The sequence below is a fragment of the Canis lupus genome, chromosome 9 (genome assembly GCF_003254725.2).
Source record: "Canis lupus dingo isolate Sandy chromosome 9, ASM325472v2, whole genome shotgun sequence".
NCBI classification, from domain to species: domain Eukaryota; kingdom Metazoa; phylum Chordata; class Mammalia; order Carnivora; family Canidae; genus Canis; species Canis lupus.
The window spans coordinates 11,235,850-11,263,233 of NC_064251.1; the positions used below are offsets into that span (position 1 = coordinate 11,235,850).

General features: G+C 46.3%; 1 protein-coding gene across 1 annotated transcript; it reads left to right on the forward strand.

The window, feature by feature from the left end:
• Positions 1-4,709: 4,709 nt before the first annotated feature.
• Positions 4,710-26,175, forward strand: LOC112653003 (uncharacterized). The gene is made up of 6 exons (XM_049113762.1): positions 4,710-4,779; positions 5,886-6,087; positions 9,759-9,952; positions 22,061-22,188; positions 24,726-24,872; positions 25,926-26,175. Exons 1-6 carry the CDS (start codon positions 4,710-4,712, stop codon positions 26,154-26,156), a joined length of 972 nt encoding a protein of 323 aa, XP_048969719.1. The 3' UTR covers positions 26,157-26,175.
• Positions 26,176-27,384: the final 1,209 nt, after the last annotated feature.

Here is a 27,384-nt window from a genome sequence, read left to right on the forward strand (position 1 = left end):
AGGTCAAAAATAAGGCAAGGAAAAGGGACAGAGAGCAAATAGAAAGTATAATAAACAGAAAAAATAGAATTCTAAACATTAGTCCAAATAGAGCTTAACAGAATAAAGGCACATGGATTACACCAGAAAAGTACTGATCAAAATAAAGATGCTCTAGCCACATAAATGTCAGATAAAATAGACTTGAAAAGATATTATTTAAGGACAAGGAAGGTTATCACATAATAAACCAGAAAAATATAAGAAAGCAGAGACGGTGAACATTAGCAACATAGCCTCAAAGTACCAGGCTGAGCCACATGAAATTGCCAATATTTGACTGACCTACAAAAGCAGTGATTTCATATAAAGTAGAAGTCAACAGAATTAGGAAAATTTGGACTTCTTTTTTTTTTCTTTTTTTTTTAAATTTGAACTTCTTAACGTATGATTTTAACATTCATCTATTACAAACTAATCAAGTGATCAAGATTAATAACAATGTTAGAAATTTGAATAACATGATTAAGATATTTGATAAAATCCACATGTTTAGAATTTTGTCTCAACTCCTTGATAATTCACATTCAAGTCTTCAGCGAATATTTCCAAAAGGTGGGCACATGCTAGGCCACAAAGGACATCTTGAATAATATCGAAGTACTTTTTAAAAGATTTTATTTATTTATTTATTTGAGAGAAAGGGAGGAAGGGGCAGAGGTTAGAGGGGAAGCAGAGTCCCCATTGAGCGAGTAACCTGACTCAGAGCTAGATCCCAGAACCCTGAGCTGAAGGCAGGCACCTAACTGACTGAGCCACCCAGGCCCCCCAATATCAAAGTATTGATAAAGCATACAGACTATATTCTCTGACCACAATATAATAAGAACTCAATTCTGCCCCCCTCACCCTCTTCCCCCTGCCAAAAAAAAAAAAAAAAAGCTAAAACTACCTTTGCATGTTTGGCAACTAAATAGATTCACACATGGTCATGCTGGTAAAACTAACACAGTAGATCTCAGGTACCAAGTAGCCTGGTTTTTAGTGGGAAAAAAAAAAACTATAAAGTCTTAAATGGTTTATTTATTTTATCCATTTGTCCACAGATCTTGTGTCTAGGTTTTATTTAGTATGTACTCCATTTCTTTCCCTGGGATTCATCTAAGAAGCCCCCCTTTCTTCACAGTTGAAAAACCTACAGGTGCATCACCTGTGTTGGGCACTTGTCATGTGACCCCAAAGCTGTCATCACCCAAAGCCCTACTGCCAACTGTGGGGATGGCTGAGAAAACACCCTTGGAAGTATTTACACAGACAACCAGATGACGTCTCAAAATACCAGCTGCTCTCACCCATCACAAATAGGCTTCCTATTCCATAATATCACTTCTGGATTAACCCCGACCGGCCACCTTGTTGAAATAAATAGGTATCTCCCCTGCTCAAGGATGTGGACAGATCTGATTGTGTCTCTTTAGAGCTCTAAGCACGTGGGGGCACGTGAACAGGCAATTGCTTTGAACAGCACATGCTTCCAAATCAGAGCCATACCCATGAGAGCAGGGGTATGTATTTTGCTTCAGAGCACATTTTCCAACCCAAGTAAAACACTGCCTTAAAATGTCACGAGCATCTGAAGACAAAAGGGAGAAAGCATGCAGAGGTAAGCAAAGCTCAAATCTCTTCCCTAGGACTCCCGTTAAAACAGGCCCAGGGATTCCATCTGCAAAATTCTTCCAGGAACATCATAATGTTGACATTCTAAAGGAGGCTAGAGCCCCCCCAAATCAGGGCCTATGATGCCAGAGAAAGGATGGAGAGGGATCCTTATGAATCCTGGGATTTTGTATAAGGGCAAAGGCTAAGGAGTAGGAAATAAAGTGTGAAATCCTACCAACACACTGTTGAATCTGGACACCTTCCTAAGAATGTCCCACTTCACTAATTGGAAGGTCTCCCAAGTAAGCAAAAGCTTGCTGCCGTATGACAACGTCAGGTAACCAGCTCATCTCTCTCTCTTCCTTTATGTCACCAGGGACAAGTTCTGGCTATGGGCACCACTGCCTTTCTTAAGCACAGGGTTTAGCCAGTCTATCTCCCAGTATTTTAACAATATGGATAAAGAAACCACAAAAAAGTAAATGTCTTAGCAATATGTAGAAGGGATATGGATATTTTTCTGTATTAACTTACTTCAATGTTATTATATTAAGATGATTTAATAAGTAAAAGTAATGACTGTATTAAGTTAAAGGCATTCACCCTCCCTAATGTGATTCAGCGGCTCTGGCACAAAGGTCCGATGGAAAGGATCAGTCTTGTGAGGACGTCAAGGACAGGGCATCAAAGTTACACAGAACACTCAGAGGCATTGAAAAAAAGAAGCTCATTGTAGGTCATCATTATTCTCTTACTTGAGCTCCCATCCCTCCTTAATGGCAGAGGGGGAAAAAAGTGCTGAATAAGATAACTTATTCGATTCCTGTCTGAAACACTTCACTTTGAGATGAACTCAGCCTCATTTGGGTAAACACTCTGTCAATTCAAAGGTGGCCACTTGTCTCACTTCTCCTCCTTCCGACATGGTATCTGGGTGCAGAGGGAAGATGACATGCCCTTGTGGCTGGCAGCCTTGGTGTCCTCAGCTACCAACCAGTCTTGTTCCTCAATGTCTTGGGTTGGTGTTTGTTTAGGTGTGGTTGATCTCATTCTCCATCGTGGGTGTCCTGCTGGCATCTGTTGCTGATGCCTCAGATCCCTGAGGGTCCCTCAGATTGCCAGGTGTGGGTGCTTTGTGGCCTCTAGCTTCTTTGCTCTGACCATAGGCTGATGCCAGGACACAGCCGCTCTCACTCCTGCACATCCTCTCACCAGGACAGACAGAAACCCTGGACCTCAAGGACCCCTCTAGACCATAGTGGACACAGTAGGAATGCACAGAGTAGGGGATGAGCCAAGATGAGTCTCCCTCAAACCATCTGGGGTTTCTGTGAGAGTTTCTAACACCTCATCACCCCAATTTTGCTGAAGCCTGGTGGGTTGGGCCACAGGGAAGCAAGGGAGGAGAGACAGCCATTTCTTAGGGACCAAGCCGTGGTACACATCAAGTCTTACCCTGTCTTCCTGCCTCTTATGGCAACCTTTCTACTTCCTCTTCCTGTCTGGTGGAAAGACTTCTGCTATAAGACTTCTGATCTTCTCCAAGACAGTGGAAGCTACCTCAACCAATAATTTATATTGTAGAAGAAATCAAAGTGGTTTTGCAAAGGTGTGGGAAAAGTATAGGGGAACTGCAAGGAACAGTGGAACCATTACCACCTCTGGACCCGAAACCTGATGACCTGAGGGAAGGACTACCAAACCCAGAAGGATAGAGTGTGGAAAGAGAACCTGTAACCTTCAGGAAGGGTCCTAGCAAGTCAAGGCTCCTTCCAAGGAAGGAGCCAGCCAGAGGAATAAATAGTGGCATCTTTATCCTCCCCTCTTTTGATCCTCTATGGGAGCATCCCATTGGCCAAACCTAACTGGACACCAGAGGCAAGATGGTCCATGGATATGGGAATAAGCAAAGGGTGGACTTGGCAGACAACAGAGGGTATCTACCTACAAAGCTTTTTCCTGAAAAGAGTGTGTGTGTGTGTGTGGGGGGGGGGGGTCAAGTACAAGCATGTATGAAAGAGAAAATCCCATTGGTATTTTTTAAAAATATTATTTTCCTGAAACATATGTTTTTCTTACCCACAGTCTGATTTCTGTTAGTATTCATCTAAGTTTGTATTTCCATTAGATGCCTACAGGGGCACCTGGTGACTCAGTAGTTGAGCATCTGGCTTCAGCTCAGGTCATGATCCTGGGGTCCTGGGATCTAGTTCTATAACAGGTTCCCTGGGGGGAGCCTTCTTCTTCCTCTGCCTGTGTCTCTGCCTCTCTCTGTGTGTCTCTCATGAACAATTAAATAAAGTCTTTAAAAAAAAATGCCCACAAATTTGCTAAGTGTCCTGATGATAACAATAACTAGCCCTAAGTATTTTTTGCAGGCCAAGCATTGTGAAAACTTTTTATTGATGTGATTTAATACTTAAAAGAAGCTTTCAGAGTAAATATTACTATCATCTCCAGTTTAAAGATGGGGAAACTGAGACTGAAAGAGTTAAAGAATTTGTCCAAGGGGCGCCTGGGTGGGGCGGTCAGTTAACTCCTTGGTTCATCTCAGGTCATAATCTTTGGGTCTCAGAACTGAGCCCCAAGTTGGTCTCCGCAATCATTTGAAGGCCACTTGGAATTCTCTCTCCCCTTGCTCTTCCCACTCACTCTGTCTCTCTCAAATAAATAATAAATCTTTAGGAAAAAAAGAAAAAAGAAAAAAAGAATTTGCCCAAGGTCATACAAGCTAGTTGAGAGTCCATATAAGATCCAAGACCAGACTGTCTAGGAGGGACAGAGAGCTGGGAAGGGACAGTGGGGAACTGGGAAAGGCATCTCCTATTACAGCATCAGCTGCTTCTAAGTCACGGTTGACAATCACCGTCTGGAACAGTGGAGGCCCCAGGTCACCAGCCCTGTCTTCTTAGGAGAAGCTTGTGACCCACAATGCATAGGAAAGACCCCCACTTTTAAATGTAACTGTTCAATTAGAATTTTTCATCCAATTTCGCAAGGTTGGCAGACTTTGCTAGACTGTGACAGAGAAACTCCAGCCAGCACCCCAGCACCCCTCCACCCATACGGTAATGCTTGTCAACAGCCTTTACAGGCTACCAACAGTGTTTGTTTCCCATCAAACTGACAACCAGTGTGTTGGTAAGTTTAATAAGAATGATAGGATGGGCCGTTTGTGGTCACCAGCATGAATTAAGTATTACTCTAGGAACTTCGCTTGTGTCACATCACTTAAACTCCACAACAACCCTGCAATTTGCACATATATCATTACCTACTTTACAGATGAAAACATTGGGTCCGGAGACATTAGGTCACAAGCTTAAAGTCATGAAATAAAACAAACAAACAAACAAAACAAACAAACAAAAAAAACAGTAAGGCTAAGGGATAGAGTCAGACCTCTCTAGTTTCCAAACTCAGACTTCTTCTACCCAATGACTTTCCCCTGTACAACTCTGAGATTGTAGATACACAAACCAGAAATCCACAGGGACAATCTTACTCTTCCAAGTCAGGTGCCAGTGAGAACCTCCCGATAATGCATTTTGCATTGCAGGCTGCTCCCCCACCCTCCAAATAGTATGCTTCCTAAAAGCGCCATCCAGAAAAGAAAAGGAGATAAGCAAACAGAAAAGGAGATAAGCAAAGTAGAGAGCGGGACAGCGTGTACTCAGAAGTGGGCAGACTGGCGGAAAAACAAACAGAATCTGCTGAAAATTAATAGGAAGGCAGAGACGCAGCTGAAGAAATGCTACGAGGTGCCTCGGTTCATGTTTTCTCATACTCGATTCAAAGAGAAAATGTCACTTGTAGAGTTGCTTAAAAAAAAATGAATTCCACTCCCTGGAACTCAAAGGACAATATTAAATAGGTAGATTGTATCATCCCGTAGGCAGGCCTTCCCAGCCCCGAGAACTTCTCTCTCTCTCTCCATCATGATTCTCATCCTCCTTTCTGGATGTTTCCATGATCCCTCTCAGCACCAGCAGCTCTTGGACTCCCTGCACACACACACACCCACACCCACCACCACCACCACCACCTAGTGTTTTTATTCCAGAACAGGAATAAAGTCTGATCAAATAAGAAGTGGCAGAGGAGAAAACCCATGGTTGCATATTTCCACAGGTTGTGCCACCCACAAGATTTATTGTCCACCCTTGACCATCCCTAAATTCCCCAACTCGAGTTGTCTCAAGTTCCACGGCATGTTCTTCCAAATGTTTCTGTCTTTACTTCTAAAGTTACAACAACAAATGACAAGCTTCACCCTTTTGAGAGACTGATTGCCGAGCGACTTCTTCATTTCTACCTGGAGCTTAGAAATTGTGTCCCCAGTTCATATGTTCAGAACGGGTTTCCGGTCCCTACCTTTCCACCAACAGCCATGGCTCCAATAGGACTGCCCCTTCTCGTAAGGAGCACCGGCATCCACCTGCTGCTCAGGTCAGAACACCAGTGGGTCTCTGGGTCTTCCTGTCCCCTGCCCTCTCTAGCAGGGGGGTCTTGCCAAGTCTCCTCCTGAAGCCTCTCCATCCCTCCCCTTCTCTCCACCTCCATCAACACACCTCCCACCCAGGCTGATGCAACCACCTCTCATCCTCCCCCTCAATCTTCCCAATCTCTTCTTCACAGATTGACCAACCTAATCCTCATGAAATGCAAATCCAAGCATGGCATGTTCTCCTGGCTTTCCAGTCGCTCCTGGAATAAAATCTAAAATCCTGAACATTTCCCATGGGGCCCTGCCTGACCCGACTCTGGCCTCTCTCCAGCTGCATCTCACGCCACTTTCACATTCTCTATCCTCTCCAGCCACACTGGCTTGCTTTCTCTCCCTTAAATATTTTGATCCTGGAATGACTCAAAGCCTCTATGGTGACTGTTTTCTCTGCCCAGATGTTCATCCCCTAGTTTCTCTTTGAATACAGCTTTTCTTACCTTCGGGTCTCAGCTCCTAATTCTTTTGCCCAGAGGCTCTACCGACCACCCATTCCAAGGGGTGGTCTTTGACAGTTACTGGCTTGCTTCCTAATGTCTCTTCTGGCACCTTTCACAAACTACAATGACTTCACTTATATATTTACTTACTATCTGGTTTCCACTCTACTTCCAACACCTAACACAAATACAACAGCAACAAAACCCAAGCGTTGAATGAGTAGAACCCACAGGCATCCTCCCGCAGCTTCAATAAAGCGGAGAGTCAAAGTGAAAGAAGAGATATCGCTGCCTGTGTGTGAAAGCAAACAGCCAGCTAAACTTATATAAATATGCTTTTTAAGTGTAAGTTAAGATCCCAAAGGGTATTTTCTCACTGACGATGTGGACCTGCAGAATGAGATGCAAAGATAATAAACGCATTTAATTTGAAGCAGATGGAAATCTGGTTACTGGTCACTTGACTTGGGGCCCTTTAAAAAAAGTATTCTCGTCAACATTTTGTGAGTATAATTTTTAAGTGCTCTCTTGGAGGACATCCCCAGCTCCCTGATGGTCACCCGATGACAAGGCAAGGCTTAATTGAGTCCTATGGGCCCATGCTCATTTGCATATCTGCCTGGGTCTGGTCGATGGGAAGGCCCAGCTACAACTTTATAAACAAGCATCCTAAAGTGAGTGGAGCACGTTAAGGTCCTTGAGTAGGGCACTAGGGACGTGTATAATAACATATTTATTGAGTGTAGATTTCCTTAATGTGCCAAAATATGCCTTAGGGTTGTCAGTACAAATGTTACAACTTGCTAGAAAAGTTGGAGGTATCTAGTGATCAAACACAGAGCTAATGTTCTTTTAAGCTTAAGAATCTTGTTTTCTTAAAAAGAAAAAAAAGCCTTGCCAGCTACTTCCAACTAGACAGCATACAAATGGACTAAGTGGATCTTTTGAGAGGAGCAAGAGAAACGTCCTAAATGAATAGAAACTTCAAGACTGCAACTTCGGACACCAAGTTTAGATTCGTAAAAGAAAAATGATGCACTTTTTAAAAAATTGCATGGCATGGAGAAACGTTTAGGTTTCTGTCCAATATCAGTGAGGGTAGTTCAATGACTGGTCCTAACCCGAGGCTCCAAGCAGAGACCTGATGTTTCTATATCCTTAACCATTCTCTCCTAATTATCACCTGTAGGAGGCCAGTTTTCAGATTAAATTTCTTTGGCTTTCAGAGAAAAATATTAAATCCACCAGAGATGTTACCATTTAGTGCTAACCACAAAATGCCAAAGCAAAAATCACGTCCTGCTTTCTGAGTCCTTGCCGTAGTTGGACACTCTTGATGAATCCCAGATGCAACCCTGTGGACTTTCTGCTCCTAACTCTGGTCATCACTGCGGATCTGAGGTTGATTACGCATCCCCCCTCCAACATTCCCTTCCACATAGTAATATTCTGAATCTACTGTCTTTTGTTCTACTCTACATTTACCCAACACTTTCTCATCCATTCATCCTCCCAACCATCCTCTCATCCATCCATGCTATCCCATCCATCCATCCATCTACCCATCCAATATGGATTAAGGATCTGCCTCTTACTAGATATGCTGCTATGTGTTAAGGAGACATTGGTGAACAAGAAGGAGTCTATGATTTCATAGAACATAAAAATCTAACAGTGGACATAAGTATGGAAACAGACCATTTATTGCACTAAAATGGAGATACTTGAAAGATGCCAGAGGGGCACCTGGGTGGCTCAGCCAGTCAAATGTCTGCCGTTGTCTTAGGTCATGATAGCAGGTTCTAGGGATTGAGCCCTGCATCATTGAGGCTCCCTGCTCAGTGGGGAGTCTGTTTCTCCTTCTCTCTCTGCTCCTTCCCTCCACTCCTACTCTCTCATGCACATGTGCACACGTTTTCTCTCAAATAAATAAATAAAATCTTAAGAAAAATAAAGATGCCAAAGACCAGAGCGAAGGTAGTCTACAGCTCAGGGTGGGGCAGGTGTCATGAACAGCAAGCACCATAGAAGAAGTGATGAGAAGGAGTTCCCCAGGAGGATGAGCATTCAGGGGAAGGAAGGAGGGAAAATATTATATTCAGGCAGAGAGAGGGAGACAAGCCAACCCCAGAAGCCCAAGAGCCAGCAGCATTTTGAGGGCACAGGGATGGTTCTCCTGTTGAAAGGACACTGGGGTAGGCAGGGAGGGGGCAGGAGCAGATTGAGTAGAACAGCAGAGGGAGAAAGAAGCAAGATCAGGAAGGACCTTGTGGGTCTTGTCCAGTGGGATGACTTGGATGTTTGAAAATCACTGAAGGGCCACCTGGATGGCTCAGTTGGTTAAGCGTCTGACTCTTGGTTTTGGCTCAGGTCATGATCTCAGGGTCCTGGGATCAAGCCCCACTGTGGGCTCCACACTGAGTGCAGAGTCTGCTTGAGATTATCCTTCCTGCTCATTTTCTCTCTCTCTCTCTCTCTCTAAAATAAAATCTTAAAAAAAAAAAAGAAAATCACTGAAGAACTGCTTAATATTCCCCCAATACAGAATTGATACAATGTGAAATGGGGCGGGGATGGGTGGAGAAACAGAAAACACAATTTGGTATGCAATATATTAACCCTACCCCATAAAAATTAAATAGTGTGGTGACACCTGGTACATTGTGGTGAGCACAGCATCAAGTGTAGACAAGTCAAATCACTATGTGGTACACCCGAAAGTAAGGTCACATTGTGTGTCAATCATACTCAAATGTAAAAGAATTTAAAAAGAAAATTGCTTGATATTAAATATATATATATACCAGCTCTTAGATGCTTCCTGAACTCTAGTGTCTCATCTCTGTAAGAACTGTTTTCTTTGTAATATATATGTGTGTGTATGTGTGTAATTCTTTAGTGGCACCACTGGAAGTGTTGCATGAGGGACACCTGTTCTCAGGCTGTTCTACTACTTGGGAGATCTTCCCACCCTTCTCTCATTACTGCCACATGCAAATATGCAAGAATAAGCTGACAGCATCGATTTATTTTCTTTCCAGATTGAATGATTTTTCACGAAGTTGAAAGTTCCAGTTCAGTAACCTCCTCTCATGACCACATGCCGGACCTCTCATTTGGAAGTTACTGGGTCACTCAGAATGTCGTACCTGATGGTGGATTTTTTTAATCCCTAGAGTTCCCCGTGAGAGGAAGAAGGAGAACAAGAAGCAAGAGGATCTGCCTGAAGACCAGCCCTTGCCTGGTGGGCAGATGCTGCAGAAGGAAGGTGCCCACATCTCCAAGTACAAAGCAAAAGACACAGAAGATGGCAAGGCTACTAAGGAAGGCCCGTCTCTTGGCAGAACAGAACCTCGGAAAGATGCCAAGGGTAAGGCCAGCCCAAGGCTACAGGCCGACCCAGTCCCCATGCATTTGCAGATCCCCTGTGGGTTTATAAAATGGGGTCCCAGGGCTGGAGCCTTTCGCTCAGGGGCAGAACTGCTGGGGTAGGAAAAACATTGTGGTTGCAAAGAGCAAGTCTGTGGAGCTACTGCTCTTTGTAACTGAACTTCTAGCTCAAAGGCTCTAATTTCATTACTCAGGTGTTATCTGGGGCTGTGCCAGGAAGGACCACAGCGATGGGATGAAAGGCCGTGCATGCCAATTGCCTCAGAGGCCACATTCTGTGTCGTGAGCCCCAGAGTCAGCCTCACCTTCTCAGTGACAACCTCTGATACTTGGGAGGAAAAGCAGAGCACACATTTTTCTGGGGGATGGCTTTGTTCTGGCCAAGGGACTCCAATGATCACTTTTGCTTCTGCGGAGTTGGGCTCTTCCATGCGGGGCTGCCTCTAAGCCCAGCAAAGCCCAGGCCTGAGCCCCAGACATGTCCCACCAAGGCAGGGAACAGCCACTGGCCAACATGGTCTCCCTTCAAGTATGAGGAACAAGTCACTGAGGGTCAGTGGCAGGTGTCTTCAGAGCAGGAGCAGCAACCCCAGAACTGATCCATGGGTTGGCAGCTACACCAGCTGGAAGATTGTCTCCTTGTTTCCCCTTTTGTAAATTCCCCCCCACCTTTTCTCCTCCCTCACCTACCTATTCCCCAAGGGATGACTTACCATTGCCTGTGTCTCTCAAGCTCTAATTTACCAACCCTGAGTTAAACACATGGAGCAGCCGGCGGCGTCTGCGCCCAGAAGGCCGGGGGGCGAATCATCCCTGCATCTCCATCCTTCTCTAGCTAAAGAAGTCAAGCCTTCTGCAAATATATCCACACGGCATTTCCCCTGTGTGTGCCCCACTGACAGGGGAGAGGAAAGCAAGGGGGGGCAGGTGAAAACTTCTCTTTAAGCCTCATTTGTTAAGTGGAAAATGCAGCTTCTTCTGGTCAGTAACGTGGAGCTATCACTTACTCCGCGTGCTAAGCACAAAGGCAAATGAGAGTGGCCAGAAGGGGATCCATAAATTCTCCTAATTACCTCCAGAGCCCCATCCGGGCTGAATCAGAAGGGCCTTTCGTTACACCGCCAGGGCTCACTTCTTGAAAATTGTGGTTTCGCCTCCCTAAAAGTCTTCTGGATGCTAGTCACATTCGGGCCGAGGAGGGCCCTGACGACCAGGACCAGATAAGAGAGGGCTTGGAAAGTGGGTTTTTGGTTTTTTTTTTTTTTTTTTTTTGCAAAGCTCGGTCTTATTCCCCTTCTACTGAAACTAGTAATTAAGGAGAATTGCAGGGTAAGGAAAGAGAAGAGAAGAGATGTAGCAAAAGTTGGAGAGAGAGAGAGAGAAAAGGAGAGAGAGAGAGAGGAGCCCCTTTATTTTGGGATAAAGGCCTCAGCCTGGAAGCCAAGCAAGTGCAAAACCTTCACTGCAGACCGAGTGGAGGATGAGCTAGAACCTTGACAGGCAGGTGGGGGAAAGCTCTGGCCTCCTCCCGCCTCCCAGCTCAGCTGCTTGCTGCGGGCACGCAGGAAGCCCGGGGCTTTTCCAGACACCTCCTTGGAGCAGAATGGTATTCCCCCCCTCTCTTCCGACCTTCCCAGTTTCCATTCCTTTCCAGTTCCATGTAGGGATCCAAGTCCCCCTTTGCTTTTCGATCTGAGTCTCACAGATCGGGCCGTTTCATGCCAAGCCAGATAAGCAACAGGGACTTGAGGGAGCACAGAGGATTCGTTCTGTGACTCTGCGCATCTTTGTTGAGCACCCACCCTGTGGCAGGTTCTTTTCCAAGTGCTGAAAATACCTCGGTGAATAAAATGGACAAAGATAATCAAAGACACTAATGCCCCAAGGGGACCTGGTGTGTTCTCTGGCTCACCCCCGGCCTAACAGGAGAGCATCATTGGCGGAGCCTGCGTGTGAGCAGCCCTCCTGCCCACTTAGGGGCCAGTCTGGGCCCCATCAGTTATCTCAGGAGAATGCCAGGGTTTGCTCCAGAAGAAAGCAGTGCTTTGGGAAGCTTTGGAGACATTGATCCTGAGAGCCTGAAGGTCATCGGAGTCCACAGGCTCCACCCTTGGGAGCACTTCTGTTTCTTATTTTCCTCCCACTTGAAAGTAATTAGGCTTTTTCTTCCATGTAGGGGTTTCTACCCACTTCTGACCCCAAAAGGCTCGGGAAATTACAAAGCAAGCTTTCCAACAGATGCTTTTACCAGCGTCAGACAGTCCTACACGGCTGCCAATTTGCTCTCACTACCACTCGCAAGCCTGACGCATTAAGAAGAGAGAGAGGCCCGAGGCGAGTGGGCCTGCTTGCTTGTGGAATGCCCGGCTGCAGAAGCGAGGTGGTCTTTCCCCGGCTGCGGGGGTGCTCCTCGCCCCACGGAGGATCCGCCAGGCAAGGGATCCTGGCAGGAAACACTGACGAGTGTAGGATGTAAAGATCCATCAACAGTGGAGTGGTGGAGTGTGCGTGTGTGTGCACACGCGTGCATAGGGAAAGAGAGAAAGACTGAGTCAGAGAGAAGGATGGATAAAGGGAGGGAGGGAGAGTCATAAACATTTAAGAAATGGGTGAAATGGGCTCGCTTGGAAATGTGCGGTTTCCACAGCAATTTTTGGAATCTCGGGGCATAGCAGAGCAGGGGTGACTGCCTCAGAAGCATCTGCAGCCACTCCCCAGTCCGAAAGCCATGTGTTGTATGAAATCCGAACCACATCCCTCGCCTATGACCCGCCTCCCCTGGAGGGGGGGGCGGGGGGGATCTGGGGGAGATTTGGAAGACTGTAGATCAAAAGGAGAGCTTGCTCCAATTTGTCAGAGTCAGGAAAACACATCATTCAGACCAGTATTGGGTAACTGCACATCCTGTCTGAACATGCTCACCAAGCCTTGATGGTTTAGCAGAGCATGACTTGGTTTTTTTCTCTGAAAGCAACAGATAATGGAAAAAGAAAGGAGAGGAGACAGGGCAGGGGCGCAGAGACGACGAAGGGTCTCCGTGCGACTCGTCCCGGATTTGATTTGGGTGCTTTGGTTCTCCCTTGTGCAAAATGGGGAGTGCGTCATGCTCAGAGCACCCAAGAATCACCAGGAGGGAAGAGATCTTCAAGGTCGCAGGCTGTATGAGTTCCAGCAATCTTGGGGTGGAGACTTTTGGGTTTTCTATGTAGAGTATCATGTCATCGGCGAAGAGGGAGAGTTTGACTTCTTCTTTGCCAATCTGAATGCCTTTAATGTCTTTTTGTTGTCTGATTGCTGAGGCTAGGACTTCCAGTACTATGTTGAACAGCAGTGGTGAGAGTGGACATCCCTGTCTTGTTCCTGATCTTAGGGGAAAGGCTCCCAGTGCTTCCCCATTGAGAATGATATTTGCTGTGGGCTTTTCATAGATGGCTTTTAAGATGTCGAAGAATGTTCCCTCTATCCCTACACTCTGAAGAGTTTTGATCAGGAATGGATGCTGTATTTTGTCAAATGCTTTCTCTGCATCCAATGAGAGGATCATATGGTTCTTGGTTTTTCTCTTGCTGATATGATGAATCACATCGATTGTTTTACGGGTGTTGAACCAGCCTTGTGTCCCAGGGATAAATCCTACTTGGTCATGGTGAATAATTTTCTTAATGTACTGTTGGATCCTATTGGCCAGTATCTTGTTGAGAATTTTTGCATCCATGTTCATCAGGGATATTGGTCTGTAATTCTCCTTTTTGGTGGGGTCTTTGTCTGGCTTTGGAATTAAGGTGATGCTGGCCTCATAGAACGAATTTGGAAGTACTCCATCTCTTTCTATCTTTCCAAACAGCTTTAGGAGAATAGGTATGGTTTCTTCTTTAAACGTTTGATAAAATTCCCCTGGGAAGCCATCTGGCCCTGGACTCTTGTGTCTTGGGAGGTTTTTGATGACTGCTTCAATTTCCTCCCTGGTTATTGGCCTGTTCAGGTTTTCTATTTCTTCCTGTTCCAGTTTTGGTAGTTTGTGGCTTTCCAGGAATGCGTCCATTTCTTCCAGATTGCCTAATTTATTGGCGTATAGCTGTTCATAATATGTTTTTAAAATCGTTTGTATTTCCTTGGTGTTGGTAGTGATCTCTCCGTTCTCATTCATTTGGGGAATATAAATAATAGTGAAAGGGAATATAAGGGAAGGGGGAAGAAATGTGTGGGAAATATCAGAAAGGGAGACAGAACATAAAGACTGCTAACTCTGGGAAACGAACTAGGGGTGGTGGAAGGGGAGGAGGGCGGGGGGTGGGAGTGAATGGGTGACGGGCACTGGGGGTTATTCTGTATGTTAGTAAATTGAACACCAATAAAAAATAAATTAAAAAAAAAAGTCGCAGGCTGACCACGAAGAGCCTGACACACAGTAGACCTAAGTAACCCCAATCCGTCAGTGGTCACCGAGGGAAGGAGCGAACGTGTGAACGCTGGGATCCCTATATGCCCTCTCTGCAAGCAGTAGGTCAATCTGAAATGCCAGCAGTCACGTGGCCATCTACTGAGGTGGGCCGCTCTGTCTTTGGCAGCTGCCGCTGTGAGCATCATAAGCAAATCTGAATCCAGAGCCGCCTTCTAGAAGCTTCCATCACTGGTTCCAATTCCACCCATTGGGGCTGGGTGACATGGGTCGGATCATTCCCCTGCGTGGCAGTCTTTCCTAACTGCCATGTCTCCCACTGGGTTCACTCTTCTTCGGGCTAGTATTCTCACCTCCTTCATCCAGGCCCCAAATAACACAGAGAGTTTTAGGATCTTAGCGTCTGCACCATTGTCATCGTTGTCTTCTGTACGAGAGACAGTTTGTGAGATGCTCCTGAGCTGAGTTCAGTGGTTCAGCTGTGATTGGGCCAGGGAGGGAAAAGTGGGTCTGTCCCCTTCTTGGGGCAGATCCCATGTCTAATGATGCAGGCAGTGGCCTCACTGGCGTATGCAGTGGCTACAGCCCACTCCTCTTACCCCAAACCTGAATGTACCCAAATAGAGGCTCAGTTAAGTGTTGCTAAAAGACAAAGAGTAACTCCTTCTTGGCTCTTCTTTGCCTCAGACAAAGTTAAAGCACATCAGGGCTGATGAGTGATTGATTCATTACTGTGATCAAATTCTCTTTCAACCACCCTATTCCCCATCTCACACCATCAGGCATATTTCCCACGAGCCAGTAATGAAGGAGAGAGGCATCCCTGAATCCCCCTCACCCTGATTATAACTCCTGAAAAGGATCTTTAAATTACAATAAAGATGTCGAATTATTCCTCGCACATGTTAACACTGGACAGTTTACCAAGTATTTTTCAAATAGTTGAGATATGTACTTTATTTTTTAGATTTTTTAAAAAAGATTTTATTTTATTTATTCTTGAGAGACACACAGAGAGAGGCAGAGAGAGAAGCAGGCTCTCTGTGGGGAGCCCGATGCAGGACTCACTCCCAGGACTCCGGGACCATGCCCTGAACCCAAAGCAGATGCTCAACCACTGAGCTACTCAGGCGTTCCTATATGTTAGATTTTATATCAGACAGAAGTGCATTTTCCCTGAGGGGATTCGAAGAAAAGAGTTCCACCAACAGAAAGATGAATGCATTTCCCCCATGTGACAAGATGTCCAGAGGAAGGATGGTAGGGGTGTCCATGATGGCATCAGAGACCCAAGCTATTCATAGCTTCCTCCTCCTCCTCCTCCTTCTTCTTCTTCTTCTCCTCCTCCTCCTCCTCCTCCTCAAGATAAGTCTTCATGCTCACAAAATGACTGCTCAGCTCTGTGCATCACATCCACCTCCCAGGCAGAAAGAAGAAAGGTGAATAAAAAGAAAAGAGGAAGATACTGGAAGAAAACAGTAACTTTCCAAGATACCCCTTCTCCACCAACAAACTTTTGCACATGCACACACACACACACACACACACACACACACACACTGGAAGAGCTGGATTAAAATGTACTTTACTACTACTAGAAGCAAGGATTAGCTTTTATTCAGGGATGGACAACCCTAATAATCATGATGGCCTCAACTCTGGATCCAATCAGAAAAGTAGGTCGGCATTCTCTCAACAGAAGCAAAACAGATGGATGTCACCATGTGCCCCTGGCCATGTCTCTTTTTTTCTTGAGGTTTCTTTGATGTTCGGTAAATTGGCTCTCGTGCTCCCATTCCTTTTTTTTTTTTTTTTTTTTCTCCCATTCCTTTTTAAAAGAGTCTTCCTCAGTCCTTCTCTTGGAAGTGCATGACTTCCAAACGTGTCTACATGTGGGGCCAGCTGCGAGCGTGACTCTGAAAAGACACCCTCTCCATGCCTGTTGCTCCGATCCCCACTGTGTGGAGAAACCATGTGTGGCTGAATCAGGACCCAGTGTGGTGCCTATTATAGGGAACTCTGATAGAAGGCAAACAGAAATCGCTAACTGCAACAAGGCGGAAATAAGTACAACGGTTTTGAAAAACCAAAAGAAGCTGATGCAACTAAAAGATCATGGAGAAAGAAGGATATTAGATATAATAAAGTGGAGAACATATGTTCTTTTTCTGTTATTGTGTGTTAGGGTCCCAAAAGTCTGATAGCGTTTGGATGGTTCAGATTAAAGTATTTTAGGAAAGTCAATGTGGTGAAAGATCTAAGATGGACTTGATTTCAAATATATATATAAATATATATAATAAATATATATAATATATAAATATAATGTGTAAATATATATTATATATTATCAATATAATATGTAAATATAATATAATAAATATATATATATCTGCAATAACCTAGTTAGGAGAAGATGGGAGTCTAGACTGGCAATGGAACTAAAAAGGAGAACAGCATAAAAAGACCTTCCAGGGGCTGGATGGCTCAGTGGTTGAGCATCTGCCTTTGGCTCAGATGGTGATCCTGGGGTCCTGGGATCAAGTCTCATATCAGGCTCCCCACAGGAAGCCTGCTTCTCCCTCTGCCTGTGTCTCTGCCTCTCTCTGTGTCTCTCATGAGCAAATAAATAAAATCTCAAAAAAAAAAAAAAGAAAGATCTTTCAAAGAGGCAATTGACAAACCTCAGGAACGTTCATGATACAGAAGATGACTGATGGCAAAATCCAAGTCAATTCTAAAATTTTTAACTAACAGAGAGATGAATTATTAGGTCCAACAATTTGAAAAAAAAAGAAAGAAAGAAAAGAAAGAAAGAAAGAAAGAAAGAAAGAAAGAAAGAAAGAAGAAAGAAAGAAAGAAAGAAAGAAAGAAAGAAAGAAAGAAAGAAAGAAAGAAAAGAAAGAAAGAAAGAAAAGAAAGAAAGAAAGAAGAAAAGGAAAAGGAAAAGAAAAAGAAAAAAGAAAAGAAATTCCTCTGGGAGGAATATGTATACAGAATTTTGATGTCAGAATCAAGTTTATTTCAACCACCACAACCCCCCCCTCAAAAAAAGAAACCATGTGGGACATACGCTGACATCTCCTGCTTCTGGTTCTACTTTGCTTCACAAAGTAGCAGGCTCTGATATCAGCCTTGGTTTTGCCCTATTTATAGTTTACAGAAGATCAGTGAACTGATGCACATGAGCCTTATTTCTCAAACTGATGGTAGTTGTCAGTGCCAAACAACAGGGAGTCAGAAATGTCAGGGGTCCACTCACATTCCTGATGTGGACTCTTGGCCAAGCCCTATAACTTCTCTACATCATTATTCCTTCACTAGTGTATTAGTTTTCTATTGCCGGGTAACAGAATTACCACAAATTTAGCAGTTTACAGCCATGCCTGCCCATATCTCAGTTTCCATAGGTTACGAGTCCTAGCTGGGTCCTCTGCTCAGGTCTTATCTGAGACTCAGGGTCCTGCCAGAGTCCATTTGCTTGCAGCTTTAGAAATCTTGGTGGCATGTTGGGGTGCCTGGGTGACACAGTTGGCTGAGGGTCGGACTCTTGATTTCAGCTGGGGTCATGATCTCAGGGTCGTGAGCTTGAGCCCCAAGTCAGGCTCCGCGCTCAGTGTGGAGTCTGCTTAGGATTCTCTTTCTCCCTCTGCCCCTCCTGCTCATGCACACTCTCTCCCTCTCCCTCTCTCTCTCTCAAATAAATAATTTTTTAAAAAGAAAAAGAAAAAGAAAAAGAAATCATGGTGGCATGCTTCTGTACGGCCAGCATGACTTGAGTCTCGAGCCTCTTGAACTTCTTTTAAGGGGCTCACCTAATTAGGTCAGGCCCACCCAAGATAAACTCCCTTTTAATTAATGATCAGGGGCCCTAATTCCATCTTCAAAATCCTTTCATCTTTGCCACAATGTAACATCCTCATGGGCTACATCCCATATATTCACACTCAAGCAGATGGCAGAGTCTGAGGCCATCTTAGAAGTCGGCCTCACCCTATAAAATGCAGATACAAATAGGACCTGTCTTATATGGTGGCTCTGAAGATAAGTGAGATGGTGAATATAACAGGAAGCACCCAGCAAGCAGCAGCTGCTATAACTATTCCAGCATTTCTGAGCAGCTACTACATGGCAGGCCCCATGCAAGGAGCTGGGGATTCAGAAAAATATTAATGCAAATCTTGCTCTAAAAAAAATCATGACATTCCTCTAACACTAAATACTCCCCCCACCCCCAACTCCCATTCAAAAGCTGGCAAGAAGCAATAAAGCTTTAAAGCCCAACTAAGTGACTTTTTGATACAAAGTCTCAGGGTGGGTTTTTTTTTTTTTTTTTTCAGTTATTGAAGCCACTCTCAAAAATAAGAAGTGCTGACTCCAATTGAACACTGTAATCCGCAAGATTATTATTTCCACCCTTAAAATCCCCCCCTGGCCTGGCCGCTAACTTGCAGTCAGAGGAGCGGCTGTCTGGTAATAATACCGTGTCAGCACAGGTGAACTCAACTCTCCCCCAGTGGTTCTTAGCCTGGGCTGCACAGGGTCAAATCCCCCCGGAAGGGCCTGTCCAGGGTCCCACCTGCCCAAACACAGGTCCATTTGGCCTGGGGTGCAGCCTTGCTTTGGAATTTTTAAACCCCCCACCCCCGCCCAAGATGCTCCAACACACCACTAGGGATGAGAATTCCTGCTGGAGCCAAAGTCTGATAGTTCCCCACAGTCTGGAAGCCAAATTCCCCTTAAAGAGAAACTGCTGAAGACAAGACGGGCCAGACACCAGAGCAGCAATAAAGGATTTTTCCATTTACTTGCAGCAAAGAGATGGAAATTCAACACATTTCGCACCTTTTCAAGCCACTCTCCCAGGTCTGGACCGCTGTTCCTTTGCACAGACAGCCCGCCCTGGGTGGGGAGAAGCTGGGATCCTGCTGAGCACAGGATACGTTACCCAGAAAGCTGCAGATGCTCAGCACGTCTTCCTCTTGCTCATTCAGTCTTTATTGACTCTGTCACCTGCGTGTACGGAGCACCTGCTGTACCCCGAGCTTCAGGTTGAATGCTGGGGCTTCAAAGACCCACAGACCCCAAACTGTGCCTTTAAGAGCTCAGAGTCTAGTGCCAAGATGCAAAGAAGCCCTTCCTATACCAGGCAAGAAGTGCTTTCTGGATTGAGGGTGTGGAGCTAGTTTTTATGTTGTAAATAATCTTTTTAAAAACCTTCCCAGTCTTCTAGGACTATGTGTATTTCTCTCCAGGGTTTAATCACTCCCAGAGGGCAAACTCTTTCCAACTTCCCCTCCATCTCCGGGGCGACTGTTCCCTCCCCACCCCACCCCCAACCCCCCAAAATTGCCAAGGATAAGAACATAAAAATGTCTTAAATGTCATAATTATTCCATAAGGAAAAAGAGCAACATGAAATCCCAGTTTTCTCTCCTCCCATCCCTCCTATAACCCTCCAAAGTTTTTCTCCCGGACAAAGGGGCGCGCGTCGCAGCCTGGGAACACATCCTGAGCTCAGTGGGGGCTGGCTGTGTCCACCTGCCGAACAGTCCCTGCTTCCAGCAGAACTGATTGCCAGCGCAGCAGAAAGCAGACACTTATTGACCGAGGAAGCTTTGGCAAAGCCCATGGGAGCTGCATTCCTTTTTTTTTTTTTTTTTTTTTTTTAGAGAGGGAAGGGAGGGGCAGAGGGAGAGAGAGAATCTTAAGCAGGCTCCATGCCACAACCCTGAGATCATGACCTGAGCCAAAATCAAGAGTCGGATGCTGACCCAACTGAGCCACCCAGGCGCCCCTGGATTCCTCTTTTAAGATAACACTGAGCCAGTGGCAGCTGTTTGAGACAGAGCAAAGTGTAGCCTGGTGGTGTAAAATTAGGGCAGGATTTGGTTGGCCTGGTCTGGGGGGGACCTTTCCTCCCAGAATAACACATGCTCTTCCACGGAACTAAGAAGTAGTTCAGCTGGCAGATCAGGGCCCCCCAAGCCCCTTCCCCCTTTCATTTGTCTTATTATCACTTGCTGAGAATCTACTGAGTACATGATCCTGGGCTAGGCTCTGCTAGCCCACCACCACCCTACTTCCACCAATGAAAGTTTTTAAAATATCAGAACCTTCCCATGGTCTCAAAAATTAAGTATTCCAGCAGATGCAGAAAGAATCATTCCGAATTTTTTTTTTCCTACTCTGGCATCCTGGGGAAATTGCTACGTCAAGTTTGCTTCATTCTCTAGTTTGAAATTCTGTTGGAAGAGCAATGTTTCATTCCGGGCTGCTGACAGCTTTCAGGAGCCACATGGGCAAATACCACCCAGACCCAGGTCTCCCACGCTGGCTGTCCTTACAACTTCAGCTCTTAAAATCTAGAGAAAAGGACACAAGCAACACTCAATACCATGGCTGCCTCGGTAGAGGAAAACCTAGAGACGGTGTTACGTCTTTGGTGTATGGGGTGGGGTGAGGGGAGGGTATGGGGATAAACAATCCTGTCCAACACCATTAGGAAGTTAGGTTACACAGAGGCAGAACTGCATCACAGGCCTCCAAGTTGCCCGTGTGAAAATTAGTGATTAAGGGTCACCATGATGAGATCATTTACTCCAGGACTCCAGAGGCTTGTATCTCTAAATGAGCCTCGTATCCCTAAATTGGTTTAAATGTGGTCACGCATCAAGTCTAGAATAGGACCTGGATGGCTTCAAGGTCCCTGGGAACCCTCGATTTTGTCATTGAATTAGACCAGCCAGCCTAGGCTTGGTTTGCTTAAGGCTTGGTCATGGGCCAGACGCCTGTCTTGTATAGCGATTTTGAAATTGCTGAGAAAACTTCAGAATACTCATTTCTATTTTGGAAATTAGCACTTGTCTCCTTGCAACAGGGGGTGTATCCAAGCATCCACTAATCAGGGGTTGGCAAACTACAGCCCATTAGGCCAAATTTGTCCTGCCATCTGTTTTGTAGGACTTGCAAACTAAGAATGGTTTTGCCATTTTTAAATGGCTGAAAAAAAAATCCAAAGGATAATATTTTGTGATACAGGAAAATGATAGGAAAGTTAAATTTGTTGCCCATCAATAAAAGTTTTATTGAACCACAGCCGCACCTACTTATTTACTTGTTATCTATGGCTACTTCTGTGCCACAACAGCCATGTCGTGTAGTTGCTACAGGGGCCATGCGGCCCACAAAACCTAATAGATGTTTACCATCCGGCCCATCCAGAGAAAGTTTTCCGACTTCTGCACTAATATATAAAAAAATAATAATAATTCCGCATAAGTAAAAAAAGTGGGAAAGATGACATAATTCATTATTTAATTAACCTAATTAAATGACCAACGTGTAGCCCATAACGATCTTCTCTACTCAACCCAGAGCAATAATTAACTCTTGAGGCATCAGCAAAAACAATTTACCATTAATGCACCCAGCAAAGGGAATTGCCCACCGTGCTTATCATATTCCAGAAAGCAAATCACATGGGTTCGATGTGTCTCTCCCAATGAGGGCTTTCATTCTTGGTTCTGGGTTGAGGGTCTGCTTCCTTTGCTGCGGCGCGAACCTTCTTTGCTCTTCTGTGGGTGGGACCAAACACAAAGAAAGTAATCCTGGTCTGGGAGGGAAAGAAGCCAGCACTGTGCATGGACCCTGCAGCATGGCATTTCTCTCCTCCCTTCCCTGGAACAGACTGGAAGCTGCTGATCCCCCTGGGACCTGTCTACCCACCGTTAATCTCGAGTCTGAGCACCAGCAAAGCTGTGAGACAACACTGGGACTTGTCTCCTCCAATAGCAAAGAGCTTACGAATACATGACGTGAGTCTTCCAAGGATCCCTTTTTGCCTTATCCTTTGTGCACTGAGAAATGAGAGTGTGCCCCACACAGGGGTAAGCTCAGCACGCCAAGTGCTGACAAAGACCAAAGGAGCCGGTGTCAGTGGTTTCTCTTCCCTGATGTCCCCAGCCCACCCCCCATCACCTTCTGTCACCACATGGGACCAGTGCAGGGGAAGAAACAAAGCCCTGAACCAATCCCTCCATGATTCAACCTCATCAGGGCTCCCCTAAAAGACAAAAGAAGAAATCCTCAAAACCAGATAGTTTTCCAGTGCTCTGAATGGTCTTTTCCACCCCAGGACACCTCTGCTTCTTCTCCTGGCCCTGAATTTGTCACACCTCCAAGGCCTAAGATGTGAGGTTTCATCCCCTAACACCCTACCTTGTGGCTCACAGGTTCATTTTGCTTTGTGAGACAGACATGTTTGAGAAGTTTGGTGGTCATCTAACCCTGTTGTCCTAAAACCCAGAAATGGCTTTCTTCTAAACTGAATCGCTCGCTCATGTGACAAATGTCTGTGGAGCGCTCCCCCCTGCAGGACATGTAATCATGTAGGTGGACGATCCGTGCGGATGGAAAAACAGAGGCCCTGTGCTCACGGACCTTAGCGTCTAGCTGAGACATGGGCAAGGAGAGAGACACTCACAGGGAGTCGAGAGGGGGACCGAGACCCCCGGAGTAAATGGTATGGAAGCCCGAAGGTGGAGGATCCCACTCTGGCTGGGGAGCTAGGGCGTCACTGACTCTGGTGGAGGTGGCCCTTCACTGGGAGCCAAAAATCAGAGCCCTGAAGTACAAATAAGAGTGAGGCAGGGGAAGGCAGGGCAGGGACAGAGGGGGAAGAGACCAAGGCAAAAAAGGAGGCACGTGTTGATTGTGTTAAAAAATGTGATGATGGTGCTGGTGATGCTGGTTCTCCCAGAGAAAGGCGACCTGGCAAGTCAGGAAAAGGAGGAGGTCGGCCTGGAGGGAGGCCAGGCTGGAGGCCTCTCATGGTGCACTGCAGATTTGCTTTGCCCTCTGGGGGCTCTGGCCCCTTCCAGAGCACTCGGGGGGCCCCAGCCCCATCTATGCTCCAGCAGCTTCATGCCATTGCTCTTCAAGGTGGGCTCTGAACACCACCTTCCTTGGAACGGAGTCACCACCCAGAAGCAATGCAGTGAATTTATACGTGATGCCAGAGAAGGTACGGGAGAGACCTCAGGAAAGTCCTCCCACCTGGCTGGGTCTCAGTTTCTCCACCCAGGAAGTGGGATGTTTGATCCCTGGAATCCCTCGTGGTCCCTGGTCTTGGTCAGCCCCTTCGCCCGCCTCCAGAGCTGCTGTCACAGTGTCCTTGTGGCTCCTTATGGTCAGTGCTGGAAAGCAGCAGAACAACATGCATCTTTGTTTCCTGCTGTGTGGGAGGCAGGAAACGGCCCAAGCCCCTAATTGGGATGAGATTCCTGCGGCGTGTCCAGCCGCCCACTCGCTGGCAGCCCCCCACCCTCCCAGGTGTGTCAGCCAGGAAGGAGGGCATGCCAGCAGCAGGAACCCATCCCCTACTCACGTTCCTAACCGTGTCCCTGCCTCTGGGGGGTGTAAACGAATCACGATGTGGATAGAGACCGTGTTTGCTGAGCCTCCTCAGCAAACAGCACCAGGCATGCCTGGGGTGGCCCCGGGGTCAGAATCTAGGCTGGACACTGCTCTCCCACTGGCCACACGGGCAGGGCCAGAGGAGGAACCAGCTCCTTGGAGAAACTGATGTACAAACAGAATTAGATGCTCTGTAGTCAGCCCAAGGGGGTTAGGGCAGGAGAGGGATCTGAGTGAGGGTGAGATGGGCAGGATCCGGGAAGGCCAGGCGAGAGCAAGCATCACAGCAGTCGGAAGGCAGTGCCTGGCACTGCTCAGGCAGTGGGCACCCCACAGGACCCCCCAATAGACAGCTGGGTCTGGGCAGGGCAGTGAAGGGGAACACTCTGGCTGGGGAAATCCACGGCACGCTTCCAGTGGAATGTGAGCGGGGCTCCTTTGCTCCTCTGTTTCAAGTAGAAGTGAGATTAGAATCGCAAGATAAGACCCTCTGACATACGTTGCACCCCGCCTCCGGTCCCTTGCCTCCAAGAAGGATGGCCTTCAAGCCCTGGCATTCTTGACATTCCAGTTTCATATCAACCGTGCCATTTCAAGGCCGGAAAAAGGCGTAAATAATCCACTATACGAGGTGGGGGTGGGGGTGGGGGTAGGGGGGTGAGTCAAGGCCCTGGAGCAAGTAGCAAGCTCTTAACTAGAACTCAGCGCCCTGACCCCCGGTCTGGTGTGCCAGACTCCCAGCAACAAACAGAAGGGTTGTACCCTTGAGCCATCTCCCAAGGCCACAGAAAATTAAGAAAGGTAAGTGGACGTCCGACTAATAAATGAGAGGCATGGACAAGAGCTGCCTTGTCTTGGTGTGAGCACGTGGCACTTGGTAACCAGGTGCTACCCCGGCTCCTCACTGCGGGGGCATGTGGCCTGTCTGCCCCAGCAGGGCCCCTTCCAGCACTTTCTGGACATGAAGGCAGAGAAGAGACTGGCCGGCCAGAAGGAGCGCCGCAGTCGCTTTGGGGACATCGCCGTGCACAAGCGCTACCAGTTTGGGCAGTTCTTCTCCCCTTTCCAGGCTCTCTCCACAACGGTGAGCAAGCTGCTTCTCCTTGGGAAAGGGTTTTTAAGTCTTTTAGTGAGAACTCTGACAAACCGCAATTCTTTCCCCTTTCAAGAAATGTATTAGTCAGTTCTGGCCGCAAAAATGCTGTGTAACAAAACTAGCCTAAAATTTACTGGCTTGCCACTGCAGCCACCCAAGTTTCTCACTCGCTAGCCTGCAGAGAAATGCACTTGTTCCATTTCTGCTGACTGCGGGTTTGTAGGGTAAGAGGGAGCAGAGAACTGAGAACAGTAAACCCGGCTACACCGAGAGACTAAACATGGCCTAGTGCCTAAGAGACGGTAACCTTAGGGTTAGGGGGAGATTGGAAGGCAAATGGTTGCAGCTGTGGTGTTCGGAGATAGGATAGCTAGCTAGCTGTGGTCTCCTCATTTCAAGAGGAGAGAGAGGTCTGGGGAAAAGGGAAGTTTTTGTGATAAGGGAAGATGGTTCTGGCTCCTATCCCTCTACCCCACCTGTGAACTTCTGGACTCAGTCCAAGTGGGACCATTCCAAAATGCATTTCCTTCAAACCATTACGGTGATGTCTTTCTAGACATACATTCCTATGATTCTAATATTTATGTGTACATATGAATAGATTCCCCGGGCTTGTAGTGATTTCAGTTCAAAACGTTTGGGGGAGGTCTTGGAATTCCCTTTGGTAACAAATTTCCTGTCCACCACGTTCATGCATCGGCACTTGGGCACTCCTTCCCAACCTTGTTCACTTCATCAGTTGGCAGGGTGACCAACTCGTCCTTGTTTTGCCATGGATTGGGAACAGCAGCACCCATGTGTTGAGTTTGTGCCATGTGCCAAGTATAGCGCTAAAGACTTTACCAATCCTTAATCTCCATGACCTCCATGTTAACATCATTCCCACATTATCGATGAAGCAGGAAAGGCTGCTTCCTTAACATGAACTTGCTCAAGATTATCACTGCTCAGTGCAGAGCCAGGCTATGAACCTGCTATGCTGGGGCAGGTGCTCCTTTCTCTCCACATTCTATGTCATTGCCATTATTCTCCACCTTGTAGGAGATGAAAAGACTGGTGTCTCCCCGGGACCTGCCCCTGAATTCGCACCTGCAGAAAATGAGCATTCCATGCACTGCTGAAGGGAGCCTCCAGGATTTATCCTTGTCTTCCACAGAGCTGGGTGTGAGAAACAATGACAGCAACCATGAGAAAGAAAAGTCAATGAGTCACACTAAAACGCCTTTATTCCCCCCAATAGTTAAAGCAACAAAATCGAAAGACATGAAATAATAAAAATTTTAAAACTGCATTCTGGCACCTTATTACAGGGTTTTGCATTAAGACAGTTAGAGCCCAGGGCAGCCCGGGTGGCTCAGTGGTTTAGTGCCACCTTCAGTCCAGGGCCTGATCCTGGAGACCCGGGATCGAGTCCCACATCGGGTTCTCTGCATGGAGCCTGCTTCTCCCCCTGCCTGTGTCTCTGCCTCTCTCTGTCTCTGTGTGTCTCTCATGAATAAATAAATTAAAAATCTTAAAAAAAAAAAAAAAAGAGAGAGACAGAGCCCAGAGACTCAGGAATGCTGAGGCATTCTCAAACCTGACTTAACATTTAGATAGCTTGAGAGCCACAAACATACCTCCATGTGAGTATTTTGGGGAAAGTGAAACAATCAGAAGCTGTGATACTTAACTAGACTTAATCCTCAATAGATTTTTCTCAGAAGTCTAAAGATGGGGAAGGGGGTGGTTTCAGTGAAATGAATCAAGGACCCCACTCTTTCCATCCTCCTGGTCTACCATCACCAGAATGTTGGATGGCAACCTTGGGATTCACTTCTCATGGTGACAAAGTGGTTGCCAATGCACCAAACACCACATCCTCACATAAGCACATCAAACACTGGAAGGCCAAAATTTCTCCTCATGCTACGAATGCATGCATATGTTTGCATGCACGCACACACACGCACACACACACACACACAGAATCTTTCCTGGGAGCCACTCAACAGATTTTTCAGCAATTCTCCTTGGCCAGAATGGGACAGCTTGCCCATGCCATAACCATGAGGTAAGCTGGTAAGGCACATATGGGGGTGTTTACTGGGAAGCAATTTCTATCATCACTAAAAGAAAGTAATAAAATGGCTAATGGGGGAGCAATCAATGTCTGCCACAATGGCTACCCACCAGTTTGCAGGTCAGACCAGTAGAGTGAGAAATTTCTATTTGCGCTGGATAAAATCTATATTCTTACACTTTTTAAGCATCCATCCCAAGGTCGCTTCTTAGCCTCCTCCACCTTGCCATTATTGATAATGGCGGGATGCCTTTGGGCCTAGATCTCTCTCTCTTGTTTCGGCTGGGTTGTCATTTGCCATTGTTGCTTGACACCTCTTGACAGGCCACCTGGTCCACTTCCAGGTCCCTCCCTGTGTTGCCATGGTTACCGAAGCCATGCTTCGGTCTGTTTCGTTACAGTGCTGTCTCCAGGAAGGTGCTCTATCCTCTCCTTGCT